This window comes from Dasypus novemcinctus, chromosome 19 (assembly GCF_030445035.2).
Source record: "Dasypus novemcinctus isolate mDasNov1 chromosome 19, mDasNov1.1.hap2, whole genome shotgun sequence".
NCBI lineage: Eukaryota > Metazoa > Chordata > Mammalia > Cingulata > Dasypodidae > Dasypus > Dasypus novemcinctus.
This window is the reverse complement of record NC_080691.1, coordinates 6919840-6937169: the sequence shown is the minus strand read 5'-3', so window position 1 is coordinate 6937169 and position 17330 is coordinate 6919840. Positions and strand designations below refer to the sequence as shown.

Sequence of the window (17330 nt, the reverse complement as noted above, 5' to 3'; positions counted from 1 at the left end):
GGGAGATGGGAGGTGGAATATAGGAGAGACAGTAGATGATCGTGGATATCAAGATATAGGGGAAAGGGGATAGTGTAGGTAGCCTAAATCAGTTCACATAGAAATGAGGCAGTGAAAGATGAGAAAACCCAACAGATGTGAGGTGTTCCCTGCAGCACCTATTGTATAATTGAGTTAAAATAAAATAAGTAGAAAATGAGGGACAAGAGGGAGAGCGAAAACAGAAAAAGAAAAAACAAAAAATGAAGAGAAAAAAAAAAAGAGAACAAAGGAAAAAAAGAAAAAGGGTGGGGAACAGGTAGGGGAAAGAAAAAAAACCGATATACGCAAACCACAATTGCAACACCAACTACAACAACAACAGCAACAACCAAAAAAAAACCCTAAATAACTGAATAAAAAAAAAGACTTTGGGGAAACAGACTTTGGCCCAGTGGTTAGGGCGTCCGTCTACCACATGGGAGGCCCGCGGTTCAAGCCCCGGGCCTCCTTGACCTGTGTGGAGCTGGCCCATGCGCAGTGCTGATGCGCACAAGGAGTGCCGCGCCACGCAGGGTGTCCTCCGCGTAGGGGAGCCCCACGCACAAGGAGTGCACCCATAAGGAGAGCTGCCCAGCGCAAAGGAGGGAGCAGCCTGCCCAGGAATGGCGCCGCCCACACTTCCCGTGCCGCTGACGACAACAGAAGCGGACAAAAAAACAAGAAACAAGACGCAGCAAAAAGACACAGAAAACAGACAACCGGGGGAGGCGAGGGGAATTAAATAATAAAAAAAAAAAATCTTTAAAAAAAAAAAAAAGACTTTGGGGAATACGCTGGGAGAAAAGACTAGGGGATAATGCAATATTAGCACTCAGGACATTAAAAAAAGTAAAAAAATAAGATAAAATGAAAATAGAAACAAAACAAAATGAAACGGTAAAGAAAAAATGCAAACGTTGAAGGCTAGGGCATTCAAGGACCTCAGATGGACCTCAGGGCGTGATGGATTCAGGGGTGGAAAGTCTGAGATATTGAAGACTCAAGAGGTGTGAGACTCTGGGGTGTGGGACACCAGAGTTTAGGGGATTCAGACCTGGCCACCTCAAATCTGGTCAACAAGAAGCCTGGGAGCCCTGCAGTGTAACACAGCCCTCAGGGAGCCCCGCAGCTGGGCGCCAGCCCTATGGGGGCAGTCAGATCCGCAGACTCTATATTATGTCTGAACCCTGCAATTCACTTACTCACTAGGGTTTATTTATGTGGATATTTCATCAATTCAGCTATCTAATTCCGTTGCAGATCGGCAGCCGGGCCTGTGGGGGCGGGGCTCCAGGCGGAAGCGCTATTATTTGTGTCCGCAATCAAAAATTTCCCCGCTTCACAACAAAACACCGTCTGTCTCCCCAAATCGATCCGCAAAGGCATCCTGTCCCATCAACCCCCCAACAGCCCGCCCAGGACTCTCGAATTCCCCTGCACCGCAGAGCTACCAAAAAGCGCGGCCGAAGTGCGGGTTCTGCGGCTCAGCCCACCCCCAAGGAGGGAGCAGCCCGTGTGCAGGTCTCACCTCCGGGCAATAGAACCCAAATTATATCTTATAGACCAATCCTCTCCGTTACCTTCCCACCAAATCGATGTCCAGACGCTTCCTGCCCTGCAAAAATCCCGAAAAAGCCTGGTCCCGGAGAACCTCCAGCGGCGCCCAGCTGCCTCTTCCCAGGAGAGACGGCAAGGCAAGCTCACTCAGCCACCATCTTGCCGGAAGTCCTCCTGCTTGTGCCTTGAGAGTCAGTTTTGGCTTATGGGAAAAGGGGGCACATGTCCAGGCTCTGGCCTGCAGTGGAGCATCTAAAAGGAGGCTGTTGATCCACTGGGCTCTAACGGCTAAACCCTTAAGGCAAGAGTGAGCAAGAAGTGAAACCCACCTGTGCTGCCATCCCATCCCTACTTGAGGTGTTAAAAGGATACTTGCCTTTGTGCTGAGAAGAGGTGAGGGGACAACTGTCCCTAATGAAGTTGTAATCTCAAATTGGCTCTTCTGTCAGGTTATAGCTTGAGTTGATATTACCTTAAAGGGTAAAAAACGAAGTCAAGTGAAGTAGACCTGGACTGGTAGTGTTTGTGAGTAGCTGACAGATTTTCTCTGGGGGAATATGTCTTTATAGTGGACTTCTTAGACTCTCTACAAATAATTTTCAAGAACAAAGAGCAGCATATAGTCAAAAATAACCACTGACACCAGGAAACAAGACACCATGAGTGAGAACCAGCAGAAACAGCAGACAGGACAGTTCCATAAAGACGTGAGATGTTGGAATTATCAAGCATGGATTATAAAATAATTATACCTTCTATTTTAAAGAAACAGAGGAGAAACTTGAGCTTATCTGTATAAAATCAGGAAAATATATTTGAAAAGCCTATAAAAAATTTTTCTAAAGGAAAAATAAGATTGCCAAAATTGAAAAAACCTGATAGGTGGGCTTAATATATTACACACAGAGATTTAGTGAATTGGGACATGTTAGAAGAAGTTAACTAGAAAGCAGCATGGGAGACAAGATGGAAATATGACAAATAACTTAAGAACCATGGAATAGAGGGTGAGAAGTGCTAATAACCCATGGTTTATCAGAGTTCCAAAAAGGACAGTGAGAAAATGGGGCAGAGAAAATATAGGAAAAATTCATAAGCTCATATATGAGAGCGTTCCAGAACCGGTCGCTGAGTCCATAGTTTATCCCAATCAGGATAATAAGAGCAGCCAGAGGAAAAAGATTGCTCTCAGAGGTTCAGCAGCTTACTTTTCAGTGGCAATGACCGAAGCAAGGGACCTGTGGAAGGATTACCTTTACTATAATAAAAGAAAGAAAGAAACCGCCAACCTTCCTGCTCAATGTCCTTTGAAAATATCCTGAACAGCAAGGTCAAAATAAAGACATTTTCAAACAAAAACTGAGAGAATTAATCATAGCAGACCTTCACCCAATGATGTACTTCAATGATGTACGCAGAAGGAAGGGGTTCCCAGATGGAAGGTCTGAGAAGCTGGAAGGAAAGTAGAGCAGAGAAGATGAGCAATATGTGGACCGAATAAATGGAAATTGACTTTTCAAATGATAATAACTTATTGTGGGATTTTTTTTGAAAAGGTACACATAACATAGCAATACCATAAAAATTGAAAAGTCACAAAAGGGGTCAAGGTGCTAATGTGTTCTAAGGTCCTTCCTGTCCAGGAAGAGTATAAAGTTATTAAGTTTAGATTCTGATAATATTCCTATTGTAATTTCTGGATGAGCTGCCAAAAGAAGAAAAATGGATTGTATAGCTTACAAGCTAGGGTAGGGAGGGGACATCGTCATATGAGAAAAAAATAACCTGAATAAAGGTAATAAAGGAGATTAAGAGGAAGATACAATAACTGGGTCAAATAGAAGGCACAGAATAAGTTACGAGATTTGAACCTAAGCATATCAATAGCGAAATGTACAAACTCCAAAACCAAACTAAGTAGCAGAGAATCTCTGAACCAGAGAGGCTGGCAGAGGTGAGTGATGTGTTGGAGGGAATTTCAAAGGTGGGCTCTTTGGATTTGTTGTGGAGCCGGGGACAGCGTCGGCAGGATCTGACTCGGGTTCCAAGCCTCTGGCCGCTGGCCGCTGCTTCCACTGGCGAGGAGGTGGAGCAGGTTGGCGTGTGGATGTGCTTAGTTTTAGGCGGGATTAAGCTGAGCCGCCACAAGGCCTCAAGCAGACTGGTGAGGGCCTTGCCTTGCACCAGGCTGGGGTGGTGGAGACGCGGGGCTCGGTTTGTTGGGGAGAGGCGCCAGTTTCTAAAGGGCAGTCAGTGTGTGATGTTCCTGGGACCTTTCTCAGGAAGAGAGTGGGCATACTGCGTCTGAAACTGACCTCTGTCTCCTCTGCTCTGTAGCTCAAGACACATGCTGCTGAGCTGCGCTTTTGAATTTACATGGAAACAAAAATTCTCTTAGTGTTTTTAAGTTTGTCAAAAGACCTCAGTTTAGAATGTATTAAACTTCCTGGGATTTTAGAGCTTGCTATACTTTTCTTTCCTACTAGGGTGTAAAATGCCTTGGAGTAGGGTGTGACGTAATTTGTGGTTTCCTCCACTGGCCTTTTCTAGACGCCTGGAGGTTCTGCTCCTGCTCAGGTGGTTCATACACAGCCTCGAACAGGTGGCTCCCCAGCCACCGCCACGCCTGACCTGGTGTCCATGGCAACGACACAGGGTGTTCGGGCGGCCACTTCTGTGACGGCCTCAGCAGTGGTCACCACCAATCTGACACCAGTGCAGGCCCCAACACGATCTTTGGTGACCCAGGTGTCTCAAGGTGAGGACAGATTTTATTCTTCCTTTTGTAACCCATCCTACTGGTAAAGAAAGCTTTGTTATCTGAGCACAAACTGGAGCCACTGAAGGAGGACAAGGGGCAATGGCAATATCCAGACCTAATGAAATAAACTTCTTTATAGCCACAGGGGTCCAGCTTCCCGGGAAAACCATCACACCTGCACATTTCCAGCTCCTCCGGCAGCAGCAGCAGCAGCAGCAACAGCAGCAGCAGCAGAGCTCTCAGGTGCAGGGCGCACAGATCCAGAGCCAGGCCCAGCCGCCAGCCCAGATCAAGGCTGTCGGGAAGCTTACCCCGGTGAGCACTTTTCAGAAGACTAAACATGTATCCAAGACGCGGTCAGCCAGTGTTTATAACTGGATGCCCTGTTGAGCGGTGCCGCTCAGTGTCTATTTTGCAAGAATTTAGCCTTCTCTTTATGTAGGAAATGTCGTCTTACAGGTACTATTTTCATGATTGTACTTTTATAAAAACAGTTTACAGCTTCTACACATCACTTTGGAGACCTTAATCCCCGGTTTCTAAATTTATCTCCTTAACTTTCTTGTGCTATGTGCACAGCAGTTTAGTCTCCAGCAAAGATTAAAAGAGGCCACTTTGTACCAAAGAAAATGCTGGGAAGAAGACTCTGAAACAATTTCAGAAGGCCTGGTGGCAGGCACTTGGTCTCCTGAGAATCGCTCATTTGCAGGATTATTTCCTTGGGGTCCTAACTGGCCAGTCCGTGAGCCCCTTTGCTCTTATTCAGTCTCCTGGTGCCCTGTCCTGCCCCCCAGGGACCTGTGCTTGGGCTCTGCTCTCTCTTGTAGTAGAGCATAGTGGAGCAGGTGTGGCTCAGTGGCTGAGCGCCTGCTTCCCATGTACGAGGTCCCGAGTTTGATTCCCAGAACCTTCTAAAAAAGCAGCATAGTCTATGCTAGAGGCTGCTGTGCCCCCGTCACACTGGAGAGAGGCAGGGCGTGAAAGCCCACCCTCCTCCTCTCCACGCTCAGCTTGCAGTTACCCCGTGCCTCGGTCTCCTTTCTCGAGGCCAGAGCGAGGAAGCGCTGTGCTCCCTCTGACGGCGGAACAGAGCCGCGCCAACGCAGGTGCTACTGGCTAGGTGGCTGTTCAGTTCAGCGTAAAGCAGCTAAAGCAAAGCACAGTAATTCACTTTGTCAATGGCATCTGCTGCATTTCAAGGGCTCAGTAGTCACGTGTGGCTGTGACTACTGTATTGGGCAGTGCAGATCTAGAACATTCCATCATCGCAGAAATGTTTGTTGGACAGGGCTAAATTAGAGAATGTGTGTCAAGGATCTGGTCCTAGCAGAGGCGGTCTTGTTACGAGACAGGACGTCTGACCCCCTGCCCACCCACACTCAGGCACGCTCCCGGCTCGCCCTCCCGGCTCACCTTCCCGTCCTCTTTGTAGGCCACGCCCTAAGCCAGCAGCGCCTTCAGGTGCCATTTTCCACCGTTTGAGCTGCAGGAGCTCCGCTTACCCTGTCCACTGCTTGGCTGTGAACCCCCCGTTCCCCACCCGCTTCCGTCCTCTCCTAAGTCAACTGCAGAGGCATCTTCAGCATGTCGAAAGAGGCTGTAGGTCATGAACAACTCAGAACCAATTCTCTAACTAAATATTTAATAAGAATCATTTTCTGAATTAGTATCTTGATATCTTGATCTTTTGATCTCTTAAAGACAGGATTTATTTATTAAATAGTGGTTTGGAGATTGTTGGAATAAAATTGGGTGTCGATACACATCTTATAAGAAATTTTGGAATTTCAAGACGGACCATGATTTAAGACTTAAAGATTTTGATGACACTACAGATTTCAGTTGGCTTGTGGGAGAGAAGAACCTAGACATGTTGCTATGAATTTACTAATCCCTCAATCACTGTTTCTGGTTTTCGGCATGTCAGTTTTTAATTAATAACTTGTGTTGGAAAGGGCCTAGAGGATGACTTGCATACTACATACTCGCACCTGTTTACTTTTCACTTACTAGATAGTAAAAGAGTAACTTAGAGTCAGTACATTTTATATAAATAATGGAATACAGTTGATGTTGATGAGAAGATATTTCTTTGGGTTGTAGGAACACCTTATCAAAATGCAGAAGCAGAAACTCCAGCTGCCCCAGCAGCCCCCACCACCACAGGCTCAGCCGGGACCCCCGCCACCGCCGCCCCAAGTCCAGGTGCAGCCCCCCCAGCCTGCGCAGCAGCAGAGCCCCCAGCTCACGACAGTCACGGCACCCAGGCCCGGAGCGCTGCTCACGGGCACCACTGTCACCAACCTGCAGGTGGCCCGGCTGGTAAGCTGATAACTTTTTTCTTAAAAGCAGCACCTTTTAAATTGTAACTGAGCGGAGACTGCTTGCTCAGGACTGTGCCGGGCATTGACACTGACTCACCAGCGAGGTCTCGGCCTGTCTTTCCACTAAGAGCTTGAGGTCCTGAAGAGAATAGAAGGCAGCCCACGTGTGTCCTGTAAACACTAACACACCCTCGCTTTAGCCGCTGTCACAAAGCTCATCACAGCCTGAGCCGTAGAGGGGTTCTTGGAGGTGGAGAGTGAGCGAGACCACGGAGGGCAGTGAGACCCACCTCGAGGTGCCTGAGCTGGACAGTGCAGCGCCCAGGAGCGCCGTGGGGTTGCGAGGTCACAGCCGCGTCTGGGGAGGAGCCAGAGGTGGGTGCGTGAACAGGGTGCCAGAGTCCTGGAAAGGCAGGCTCAGAGACGCCTGAGCTCAGCGTGCGGGAGAACGGAGGAGCAGTGATGAGGGAGGTGGGCTCAGGGAGGATGGATTGTGTTCAGCCAGCCGAGGGGTGGTCTGTGCGCCTGGCACCGGAACAGCGAGCCGCTGGTCTGCTGCGGAGGAGACCACTGGCTTCCCCGAGGGCTCCACCTTCTCCCCGGCTCAGGTGCAGGCGAGGATCCCGGGGACTGCAGGTGCAGGGGCCCTGCCCGAGTCCTTCTGCCCTGAACCACAGAAGGGCTGGCCCTGGGGAGCAGGGCTCAGGCGCCACAGCACAGGTGCCCCGGCCAGGGCTGGCCTGCCCTAGAAGAGACAGGTAGATGAAAACTTACTTAACCCAAAGGGCTGTGATTTCGCCAGCATGCCCCAAAGTGCCAGCTGACGTTGGAGGAGTGGGACACCTCGGAAGGGCCAGGGCGTGGGTGTGCATCTCCTCCACGCGGGCTTTGTGGAGTTGTTGGTTACCTTTTATGGAGGGAATTTGAGTAATTAAGCTATAAAAACAAATCCAGCAATCCTGTTTCTAGTATATCCTAAAGAAATAATGAAATAATTACAATGTGATGAGTGTAGAAGCTTTTGTTGAAAGAATGTGAATTTTAGCCAAAACATAAATGCCGTGTTTAAGACATTTACCCAGTGAATTATAGACCAACCCAACAGTAGAGCATGACACCACTTTGAGAAAGGATGTATTTATTGACAGGTACTTGTGAAGGGAAGAAAAACATTACAAAACATCTGTAATTTCATCCCGTCTTTACATAGCAACCTACACAGATACAGAACAAGATCTAGAAGGATAAACATCAATTTTAACATTTGTATGTGGGCAGTTTTAAGATGATAGGTGATTTTTACTTCTTTATATTTTTTTGGGTTATCTGTTTTTTTTTATACCTTTAAAAATAGAGCTACTCCCATTTTGCCTTTTTTAAAATGTAAATTAAGGAATTAGGTCAGAGGGGGGCCAGGGGGACCACCACTGGTAGCTGATGAAGAGGAAATGAGAGATGCGGCTATAAAAGATGATGTATGTGCTTTGGTTATTAGCAGGTACAGTGATGGGCAGTGGCAAGGGTGGAAGAGGGGCCGAGGCTGGACTGTGTGGCTGTCTGAAAACCCAGACCGCGGTAGTGGGGCTGGTGGGCTCCGCCTTGGTGCGCGGGGCCCCAGGCCTTTGTAGAAAGCAGTTGAAGAGAAGGGTCAGGCTGGAGGCGGAGGCCGTAATCCCTGTGCTTTCGTATCATTTAGACACCACGTGCCAACCTTGGTCATCATGGTAAATGACCTCTGCAGCCTGGCCTCCTGCCAGGGCGTGTTTGAAGAGCCGCAGGCTGTCCTGTCTCTGGGCTCACACCCTTCTGTTGCCCTCCAGACCCGGGTCCCCACCTCCCAGCTGCAAGCGCCAGGTCAGATGCAAGCCCAGACGCCCCCAGCGGCCCAGGTGGCCCTGGCAAAGCCGCCTGTGGTGTCTGTCCCTGCGGCTGTGGTCTCCTCGCCTGGGGTCACGACCCTGCCCATGAACGTTGCCGGCATCAGCGTGGCCATCGGGCAGCCGCAGAAGGCCGCAGGTACGTGCTCAGTGCCTGCTCCTGGCCTGGAGCTCGTGCTGCTGCTTCGGCGGGTTCAGTGATGTGAGTCCACCCTTGGCGACAGCAGTGGTTAGCTCTGCTGCGCGCTTTGCTTGAAAGGCACTGCGTCGTGCTGCGTTACATTTTAGCATAAATGTCTCTCAGAGATTTTAAAGTCCCCAAGTTTTGGTCCATCAGTTTTAACTGCTGGATATTCTGAATTTCCCATATCTTTATTTAAGTGTTCTTTATGAACCTGCGGACATTTTAAGTGTTTAAAGGGATGGCTTCGTTTGTCTCAGCATTGTTCTACCATCTACTCTTTGCATCTGTACAGAAGTCAGTCAGCATGAACACCGCAGTGGCTCGTTAGAATAGAGAATTTAATGGGAGCCCTGTGATCGTTTCCACTGCCTTGGAGCTGATAACAAAAAGATGTAATTGGTCTTTGTAGGACAGACTGTTGTGGCCCAGCCTGTTCATGTCCAGCAGCTCCTGAAGCTCAAGCAACAAGCTGTGCAGCAACAGAAAGCCATCCAGCCACAAGCTACCCAGAGCCAGGCAGCTGTCCAGCAAAAGGTACTCAAGTGTTTTTCTCACATCCTTTCCCTGGATCCCAAGCTGAGAGCCTCGCCGTCAGGCCTTGCTGCGCAGGGGGAAGTGGCTTTAGTGGCACACTGGCTGGGATTCACGGATTCAGCACACCATCGTTGCGTGTGTGGAGCTTCACAGAGGATGGGTGGGCAGCTCCTGGTGTGGTGGTATTTTTGCATTTTTCCCTCCTTTTTTTCCCCTCACTTTTTAAAGTTAATGGGAAGCAGATGTGGCTCAAGCAATTGGGCTCCCGTCTACCATATAGAAGGTCCAGGGTTCAATACCCAGGGCCTCCTGGTGAAGGCAGGCTGGCCCACAGGGAGTGCTGGCCTGTGCGGAGTACTGCTCTGCACAAGAGTGCTGCCCTGTGCAGGAGTGCTGGCCCACGTGGAGAGCTGGCACAGCAAGATGACGCAACAAGAGACAGAGAGGAGAGACAATAAGAGACACAGCAGAACAGGGAGCTGAGGTGGCGCAAGAGAATAATCGCCTCTCTCCCACTCTGGAAGGTCCCAGGATCAGTTCCCGGAGCTGCCTAATGAGAATACAAGCAGACACAGAAGAACCACAGCGAATGGATAGAGAGTAGGCAATGGAAGGAAGGGGGAGAAATAAATAAAGAAACCTTAAAAAAAAAAGAAATTAATGATACCTGTGATGTGACAGCGGTTGGTGACTGAGGGCCTGTAGGGAGGGCGGCTGTGAACGTAGAAGCCTGGCCGTGCTGAGGCTGCACCCAGCCGCAGGGGACATGAGGGCCCGGGGCTGCATGGTGAGGTGTGACTGGAGGGTGCCGGGACCTGTGTTAGCTCACTAGTTGGGACCTGCCTGGGCTTCTGACACACAGATGGGGCTGATTTGGCCAGGGCAGCTGCAAGCTTGGGTGCAGGTGAGGAGCACTGTTCCCTGAAGCCGAGGACGCTCCGATCCCAGGTGGAAAGCAGGGCCTTGTGTGTGCGTGCCTGGGGTGGGGCGAGGTGCCCCCTGGAGAAAGCAGGGGGGCTGGCCTGTGGGTCAGGGTTAGGGTACCTGACTTGAGGAGAGCTAACCAGAGGTATCTGGTTCAACTTCCCCGACACGGCCCTCCACACCGATGTCTTACTGGCAGCACAAAGCCTGACGTTCCCTTGATGTATGGGCCCTGACGGCTCTGGCCCTTGCACTGCGTGTGAGGAGCCACGCGCCTCCTGAACTCAGGCTCTGCCGTGCCCTGCCATGGCCGTCATGGGCCGAGCCAGTGCTCTGGGCTCTTCAGGCCTTGTGGGGCTTTGAGCAGGGCACGTGCGCTGTGCCCGGCACGAGCCGAGGAGGGTGAGGCTGGGTTCTGACACTCAGCGTCCAGCTCTACTCCAGCCGGGGTGGTGCTCTCCACAAGAGGCCTGGCGCACTCCTGTGCTCTGCCTCGTGCAGGACACAGTCTGGAGAGCTGGCTTGGTGCTGAAACAGTGCAGAATCCTGGACAGTACCGGGGTTTGCAGGGACAGCAGAGCAGAAAGCTGGAAGCTAGAACTGTGCGAGGAAATGTAGGATGGGTTGATGGTGTGAGCCTGGTAGCAGCTAATGCTGAGAAGGGACAGGCTTGAATAGCAAAACGATGAGGGCCTCCGAGGTGTGGGGTGTTCATCTGGGGGCATGTTTGACAGGAAGTTGGGGTCGTCTTGAGAAGGTCCTTGGTCAGTGCAGGGCTCTCCGTGGGAAGCAGGCGTGTTGTGTGGACTCCAGTCCTCAGCCTTCTCCTTTCCTGCAGATAACTGCACAACAGCTTGCTGCTCAAGGCCAGCAGCAGAAGGTGACCTATGCCACGCAGCCAACTCTTAAAACCCAGTTCCTCACCACACCCATTTCCCAGGCCCAGAAGTTGGCAGGGACGCAGCAAGTGCAGACCCAGATACAAGTGAGTATGACCTGTTTGCGAAGTTTTTATTGTACAATCCAGCATGCTTACCAGAGAGAGAGAGTGTGTGGCTAAGAAGTGAGGATAAGGGGAGTATCCTGCCCCTGCCTTCCAGGTGAAGAAACAGGACTGAGCACTGGCTCTCCTGGGGACCCATCTTTGCCCCCCATTGCCTCTGCCAGACTCAGCAAGGAGCCTGGCATTTGTGATCCACTTCTCTTACAGCATCGCCATCTGTGTGTCCCTGAGCAGGGCACTGTTTGACTTTGTGGGCGTGACGTCTCAGAGTCACATGGCGTGCAGTATTCGGCGCCTTGCCTTGCCATGTAACGTGGTGTGACCTTATGCCAGGTGTCTGCATATGGCATTCCACCTGTGCCCACCCCAAGGACAAGAAGCTGAGGCAGTGGTTCTCCTGCTGGCCTTGGGAGGCAGGTGGCACATTGTTTGCAGTTTTTGATCCCGTGTTGACAGTGATACCCTTCAGTCCTTCCATTTCAGTGGATGCCCTTGGAGAGCAGGCAGCCTCCCTGCCTCTGCTCGCGCCTTAGGGCTCCACTTCTGCTCAGGATCTGCAGCGGAGAATTCCTGACTTTTGGAAAGTTTCCTGATGGCTTAATGATGTTCATCTAGTATCTTTGCCAAGACGATTTAGTACTTTCAGCGGCATGCCAGCCTGACTCCTCACTGTGTGCTGAGTGGAGGGGCTTGGCTGTCGTGGCCCCTGGCTCCTCAGTTCTGCAGAGGGTATGATAAATGGCACGCTTTATTTTACTGAAGCATGTTTACATATTTTTATTCTAAATTACAATAAACCAGTAAACACCTTCAGGTTAATTTTTATTTTTATAACTAGTGCTAGCATTTATTTGGAGCTTTGTCTTTTTACAAACCTATCATATAGTTTTCCCCAGAATCAGCCAGCCCATAGGTGAGAGAATTGAGCGGGGAGCAGAGGTCTACAGGGCTTTGGGATCCGGTCCCACCAGCTGCCTGCTCATGAGCCCATTCTGCTTCTGTAGGCCAGCACCGAGTAGAAACAAAGGAGCAGTGAGTGCATTTTATTACATCAAGACAGCAAGACATGTATTAGTAAACACAGGGCCAAAGTTTTCTAAGATCTCAATCATGATTTTAAGAAAAGTGTAGAAAAATGATTTAAAAAGCTGCCATTAACACTTTGGAACGTCCTGGATGCAGGCTGAGCTTCCGTGTCCACATCCCCACACCCAGTGTTGGGTGTTGAGGCTTCGCCTTGCATCCGCGCTGTTCCTCGCAGCTGTAACTTCACCGGGGGCCATGCGAGCGTGCCGAGGGGGCCTCCCCCAGAGGCCAGGGGTACCCTTTCAGGAACTCATAATATACTCATACATTTCATCCTGTCCTTGATTTAATTCTCTCATAAATTTTGGGACAGTTTTTACTAAAGGAAAGCATTTGACTACCCGTAATAGGAGGCCAAGACCATAAAACTAAACTTCCATTATGCATCATTACAGATGGGGGGGTTATTATTTGGTGTTAAAGGTGAGATACTCCCATCAGAGAGCAGGTGTGACTCGTGGTTGGGTGCTTGCTTCCCATGTACGAGGTTCTGGGTTCAATCCCTGGTACCTCCTATAAAACCAGAAAAAGGTGAGATGCTCTGTCACCGTTCCCTGGGAGCAGCTTGGAGGTTCTTGTATCATTTGGTCACTGTTTTTCTGCATAAAGAATGGAGAAGAAAAGAAAGGGAGAAAAAGCTCTTTGTACACATTCTTTTGGATTCCACCTTTTGTTTTTTTGTCAAAGGTTGCGAAGCTCCCTCAAGTTGTCCAACAGCAGGCAGCAGTGGCTGGTGTCCAGCAAGTGGTTTCTGCCTCTCAGCAGGTGGGTAATCCAGAAAGGGTCTGTTCCTAGTCACACATAAAAGGGACCTTTTATGCACATCCCACCTTTCCCATTTTTAAGAGGATTCTTGGTTTTTATCCTTAGGAAGTGGAATTTTAATTAGAGAACCACTTTTGATTTTCATAATACAGAAAAAAAAAAATAACTTTCAGGGAAAGATGTGATAATCTCAGAATAGTAGGGGGAAAACCATAAGCATATGTGGGTTCACACTGATTGTCAGCTCTGCGGAAGGAGTCTTTCCTGTGTTTCTTGGGCCATTCAGCCAGTGACCTCAGGTGTACCCCCTGGCCTATGGTGCCGTGCTGCTGCCCCCAGGGGAGCACAGGTGTTGCCGGTGGACCCTGCATCCGGGGAGCAGGGGGTGGGCAATGATGAGCTGACCCCCGTAAGAAAGGAGCATTTCAGGCTTCCTGCATTGGTTTCACCTGGTACTGCAAGTGCTGTTGGTGCTACAAAATGAGGCTGTATAAACGGTGTGCTTTAAGCATTTTTAATTTTGTTCAGAGTCACACTGGTATACAGATTTTGGGAAACAACAACAAAATCAGTCTTCTGACCCTACCCTTATTCTTTGCCAAGGCATCCACTTTTTGTCTGAATGACCATCTTTTAATTTTGTGTTTTCGTTTGGTTACTCCAGAGGACATATTTTGGCAGGCCAGATGGTTTTTACATTTTGTAAAAGCAAACTACTAAGGACATTTTGAAAGGACCAATCCCCCCCCCAAGAATGTATTACTGGTTATGTCCCTGATGTGCCTGTCTTCTCTTCTGGCTCAGGCTTCCCCCCAGACAGTGACGCTCACCCAGGCCACCCCAGCAGGCCAGCAGGTGCAGGTGATCCCTGCCGTCACAGCCACTGCTCAGGTGGTTCAGCAGAAGCTCATCCAGCAGCAGGTGGTGACCACGGCATCCGCCCAGCTCCAGGCACCCGGCATCCCTAACCCAGCCCAGGTGCCGTCCAGCGCTGACAGCCCGAATCAGCAGCCAAAATTACAAATGCGAGTACCTGCTGTCAGGTTAAAGACACCCACCAAGCCTCCGTGCCAGTAGTTGGCTCCTTCGCCTTTCACGGTCTTAAGGCAAAAATCTAACTTCTGCACAAAAAAAGGTTTATTTATTTTTGCACATTGGGACAATGTCATATAAGATAGTCAGCATTTGGAAAGCTGTGAGACAGTCATATAATAATTTAATCAACATGCATCCTGCACTGCAGGAAGAAGTGATGTTTATTGAACACCCCTTTTCTTTATTTACATGTGACTTATGGAAAAAGTGACGGTGGCAAGTTTATTTTCAATCATTCTAACTGTTAGTTTTTCCTCCAGAGCAATAGTACTGGGTTTTGAAAGCCATTTAGAATTTATTAATTTGTAATGTTTTGCATATTAGCCAAATTTGAATCTACAGTGAGTCACAAATTGGACTTTTTAAGTGAAAACTTGATCTTTGATAGTGTCTCCCACTGTTCAATTCCTGACACCTAACTCAAAAAAATGCATTATGGTCCTTACAGAAGACAGAAACTGTCCTCAGTAAATCATCTGAGATTGGGCATTTCATTCCAAAGAAAGCTGATAGGTTTTTTTCATTCTCGTCTAAAATGTGATTTGTTTTTATTTTTAAAGGAAATATTTGAGACTTATATCCATCTACTCACATTCATGAAATAGTCTCAGCTTGAATTTTCCTTCCAAAGAGTAGCCAGCTGAGCTCTCTGTCACCCCACGTACCGTACCTTTTGTTCATTTGAAGGAAGCATTTGGGCCGGATGCCCACCTAAGCACATCTTGAGATATTCCCAGCCTTTTTGGATAACACTCTTATTTGGACTCTAAATCAACGCCAGGGCACCTTTGTGGACTGGTTTAGACCAATAATGCTGTGTACGTATGATGTTCCAAGTGTTACTCTGCTAAATAAAAGGAAAAAATGAGGTGGTTTTAGTGAGAGAATAGGGGTTGTCATAGACCCAGATTTGGTTTGGAGATTGAGAAACCTTTTTGTAAGGCTTGTAAGGTGGTATATTTGTGACTCTAGAATTAGTAACCACAGAAATGGGCCTAGTATACTCGTTATCATAGACTTGTAGCAGAATTTCACACACTTCTGAACAAACAAAAACGAATGTGCTCGCTCTTGGTTCTGCTAGTAAAATGGAGAGCTATTTGTGGAAAATGGAAGGGAAAAGGAAGCCCAGTGTTTGCTATTATTTTTATTTTTGCTACAGCAAGATAAATGCAGTTCTAACTGGGCTTGATAGGCTGATGATGCCTTACCAGTTTTCACAGGAGCAAAAAGTTAGCAGGAATGCCCTCTCTGCTGTGGCTGTAGTTTTTACTATTTCACCTTTTGTGGTCCAAGAAATTAGGCTACGTTAGGTTTTGGATGTACTTAGAATCAATTGTGAATTACGTCGGGTTTTAATTTTTATTGAGAACTTTGTTTCCTCCCTCCTTGTCATCTTTGTGCTGCTAAGGGGAGCACCTGGCCTGCTATTTGTCATTTCCTGGCCAGGTGTGGGCATATGTGGACAGTAATATGGAGACCTTCAGCAAAACCAACCGGGAAAACCATTTTTTTATCTCTAGAAATTTGGAACAAAGTAGAAAATCAGGTGATGAAAAATGCAAGTGATTTAACATTGGCTCATTAGAATATTAACAGAGGAGTGTGCTCGTTAGGCCTCGCAGGGCACCATGTAGGGATTCTCGGTGCTTGGAGTCTGTTCGTGGGAGGCATTTCTACCCTTTACCACCCTCACATTTAGTGCAGAGCTAGGAGAGGCAGGGATCCTTTCTTCAGCTTATTTTAATTTGCACACCCTGTTAAGTTTTCTTTCATCCTTCACGGGGTGTTGGTAGTCTCTTTTTAAATGATGATAAAATTTTAAGTGCACTTAGTTTAAAATAGTAAAATAGTCTAGACATAACTCCCTAAATAAAAGTTCTCTATTAGTCTAGAACACTAGGTGAGAATTTAGAAACATTTCTCTAAGCTTTGGGAATGAAGCTGTAATTCTGAGTATCCACAGCGCCGGAGCTCCTGCCCCATCTTAGGACTCTGAGCCCGAGGGCCCCAGCTATCTTTTTTTAATTTTTAATTTTTGTTGTTCTTTTGTTTTTCTTTCCAGCTTTGAAATGCATTTTCTTCAGTGATTCCCTAATGCAAAATATGGAACAGAAAATATTTTCACTTATATCACTTGATTTAGTAACATCTGGATGTGACCACTGCTCTGAGAATAGTATTCACCATAGTCATTACAGTAAAAAATTCTCCTAGTGTACTGTTTTTCTTGACCGTAGTTTTAAAGGCTAAATTTTCCATGTTTAAGAATTAAGTATGAGTTTAAGAAGCTAGGTCTTCTCAGACCATTATTGTTAGCAAAATAATGCATTACCTTGCTAATCAGGATTCATACTAATAAAATAGGTAATGATCCCAAGAAACATTCAAGGCATAAAACGTAAACACAACAGCAGAACCACTGGAAGACAGTTACCCAGTGATGATTTTTTACAAAAGAGCCACTCATCTTAATTAAGGTCAGACTGTTTTCCAAATGCTCAGTGGGGAAGCAGGGGCTTGAATTCAGGCATTTGCTCAGGTTTGGTGCCTGCTAAGGCAGAGGCTTTCCTTTTTGCAGTCTTTTTATTACTATTATTATTTGTTCACTATTGTAACCACGTAGCTGTGTTGAAAATATAAAGGAACAGACTTCAATTGTAAATACTTTGTAAACATGAGGATTTGTACTTGAGAGGAAGATTTTCAAGGGCACTGACATCCTACCAAACAAAGGGTATAATAAAATGACCTTTTTCTATATTTTTCATTTTGTCATTCATAGAAAATTAGCTAGATACGTTGATTGCATTGGTCTGAAGAAAACAACAACACAACACAAAAGCACAGGCTCCTCTGACATGGCATGTTGGAGAGGGAGTTTCTTTTCCTGCAGCAGGAGCAGAGAGCAAGCCGGGGCTGTCCGTGGTGATGGCTGACGACGGACAGGTCAGAGCGGTGGCTCCCGGGCAGCACTGTTCCGGTGCCCACTGTGGAGAGATGCTGGGGCCGCCCGTGACCTGGAGGGGTGCGCGGTACCCAGTTCCTGGCCGAGGACCCCTTGGACGGGAGGAGGGGAGCACCGGAACACTCAGATGCCCTCTACTTAAGACCCTTTTGCCTGGGGGCTGAGTGGGGCTTTCCTTTTGTCATTTCTTTGCTTTTGTAAAAAAAAATTCTGATTACAAAAATTATCCTT

The 17330-nt window shown here is 47.9% G+C and overlaps 1 protein-coding gene across 12 annotated transcripts in view; it reads left to right on the top strand.

Moving 5' to 3' along the window:
- Positions 1-16894, top strand: part of EP400 (E1A binding protein p400) — a 177958-nt gene extending 161064 nt beyond the window's left edge. For all 12 annotated transcript variants that reach the window (XM_058281195.2, XM_058281190.2, XM_058281189.2 and 9 more), the window contains 8 exons: positions 4129-4336; positions 4479-4654; positions 6443-6661; positions 8484-8679; positions 9134-9258; positions 11021-11167; positions 12959-13036; positions 13841-16894. In XM_058281195.2, the coding sequence (XP_058137178.1) occupies positions 4129-4336; positions 4479-4654; positions 6443-6661; positions 8484-8679; positions 9134-9258; positions 11021-11167; positions 12959-13036; positions 13841-14113 (1422 nt within the window). In that variant the 3' untranslated portion in view covers positions 14114-16894. The remainder of the gene's footprint in view (positions 1-4128; positions 4337-4478; positions 4655-6442; positions 6662-8483; positions 8680-9133; positions 9259-11020; positions 11168-12958; positions 13037-13840) is intronic.
- Positions 16895-17330: the final 436 nt, after the last annotated feature.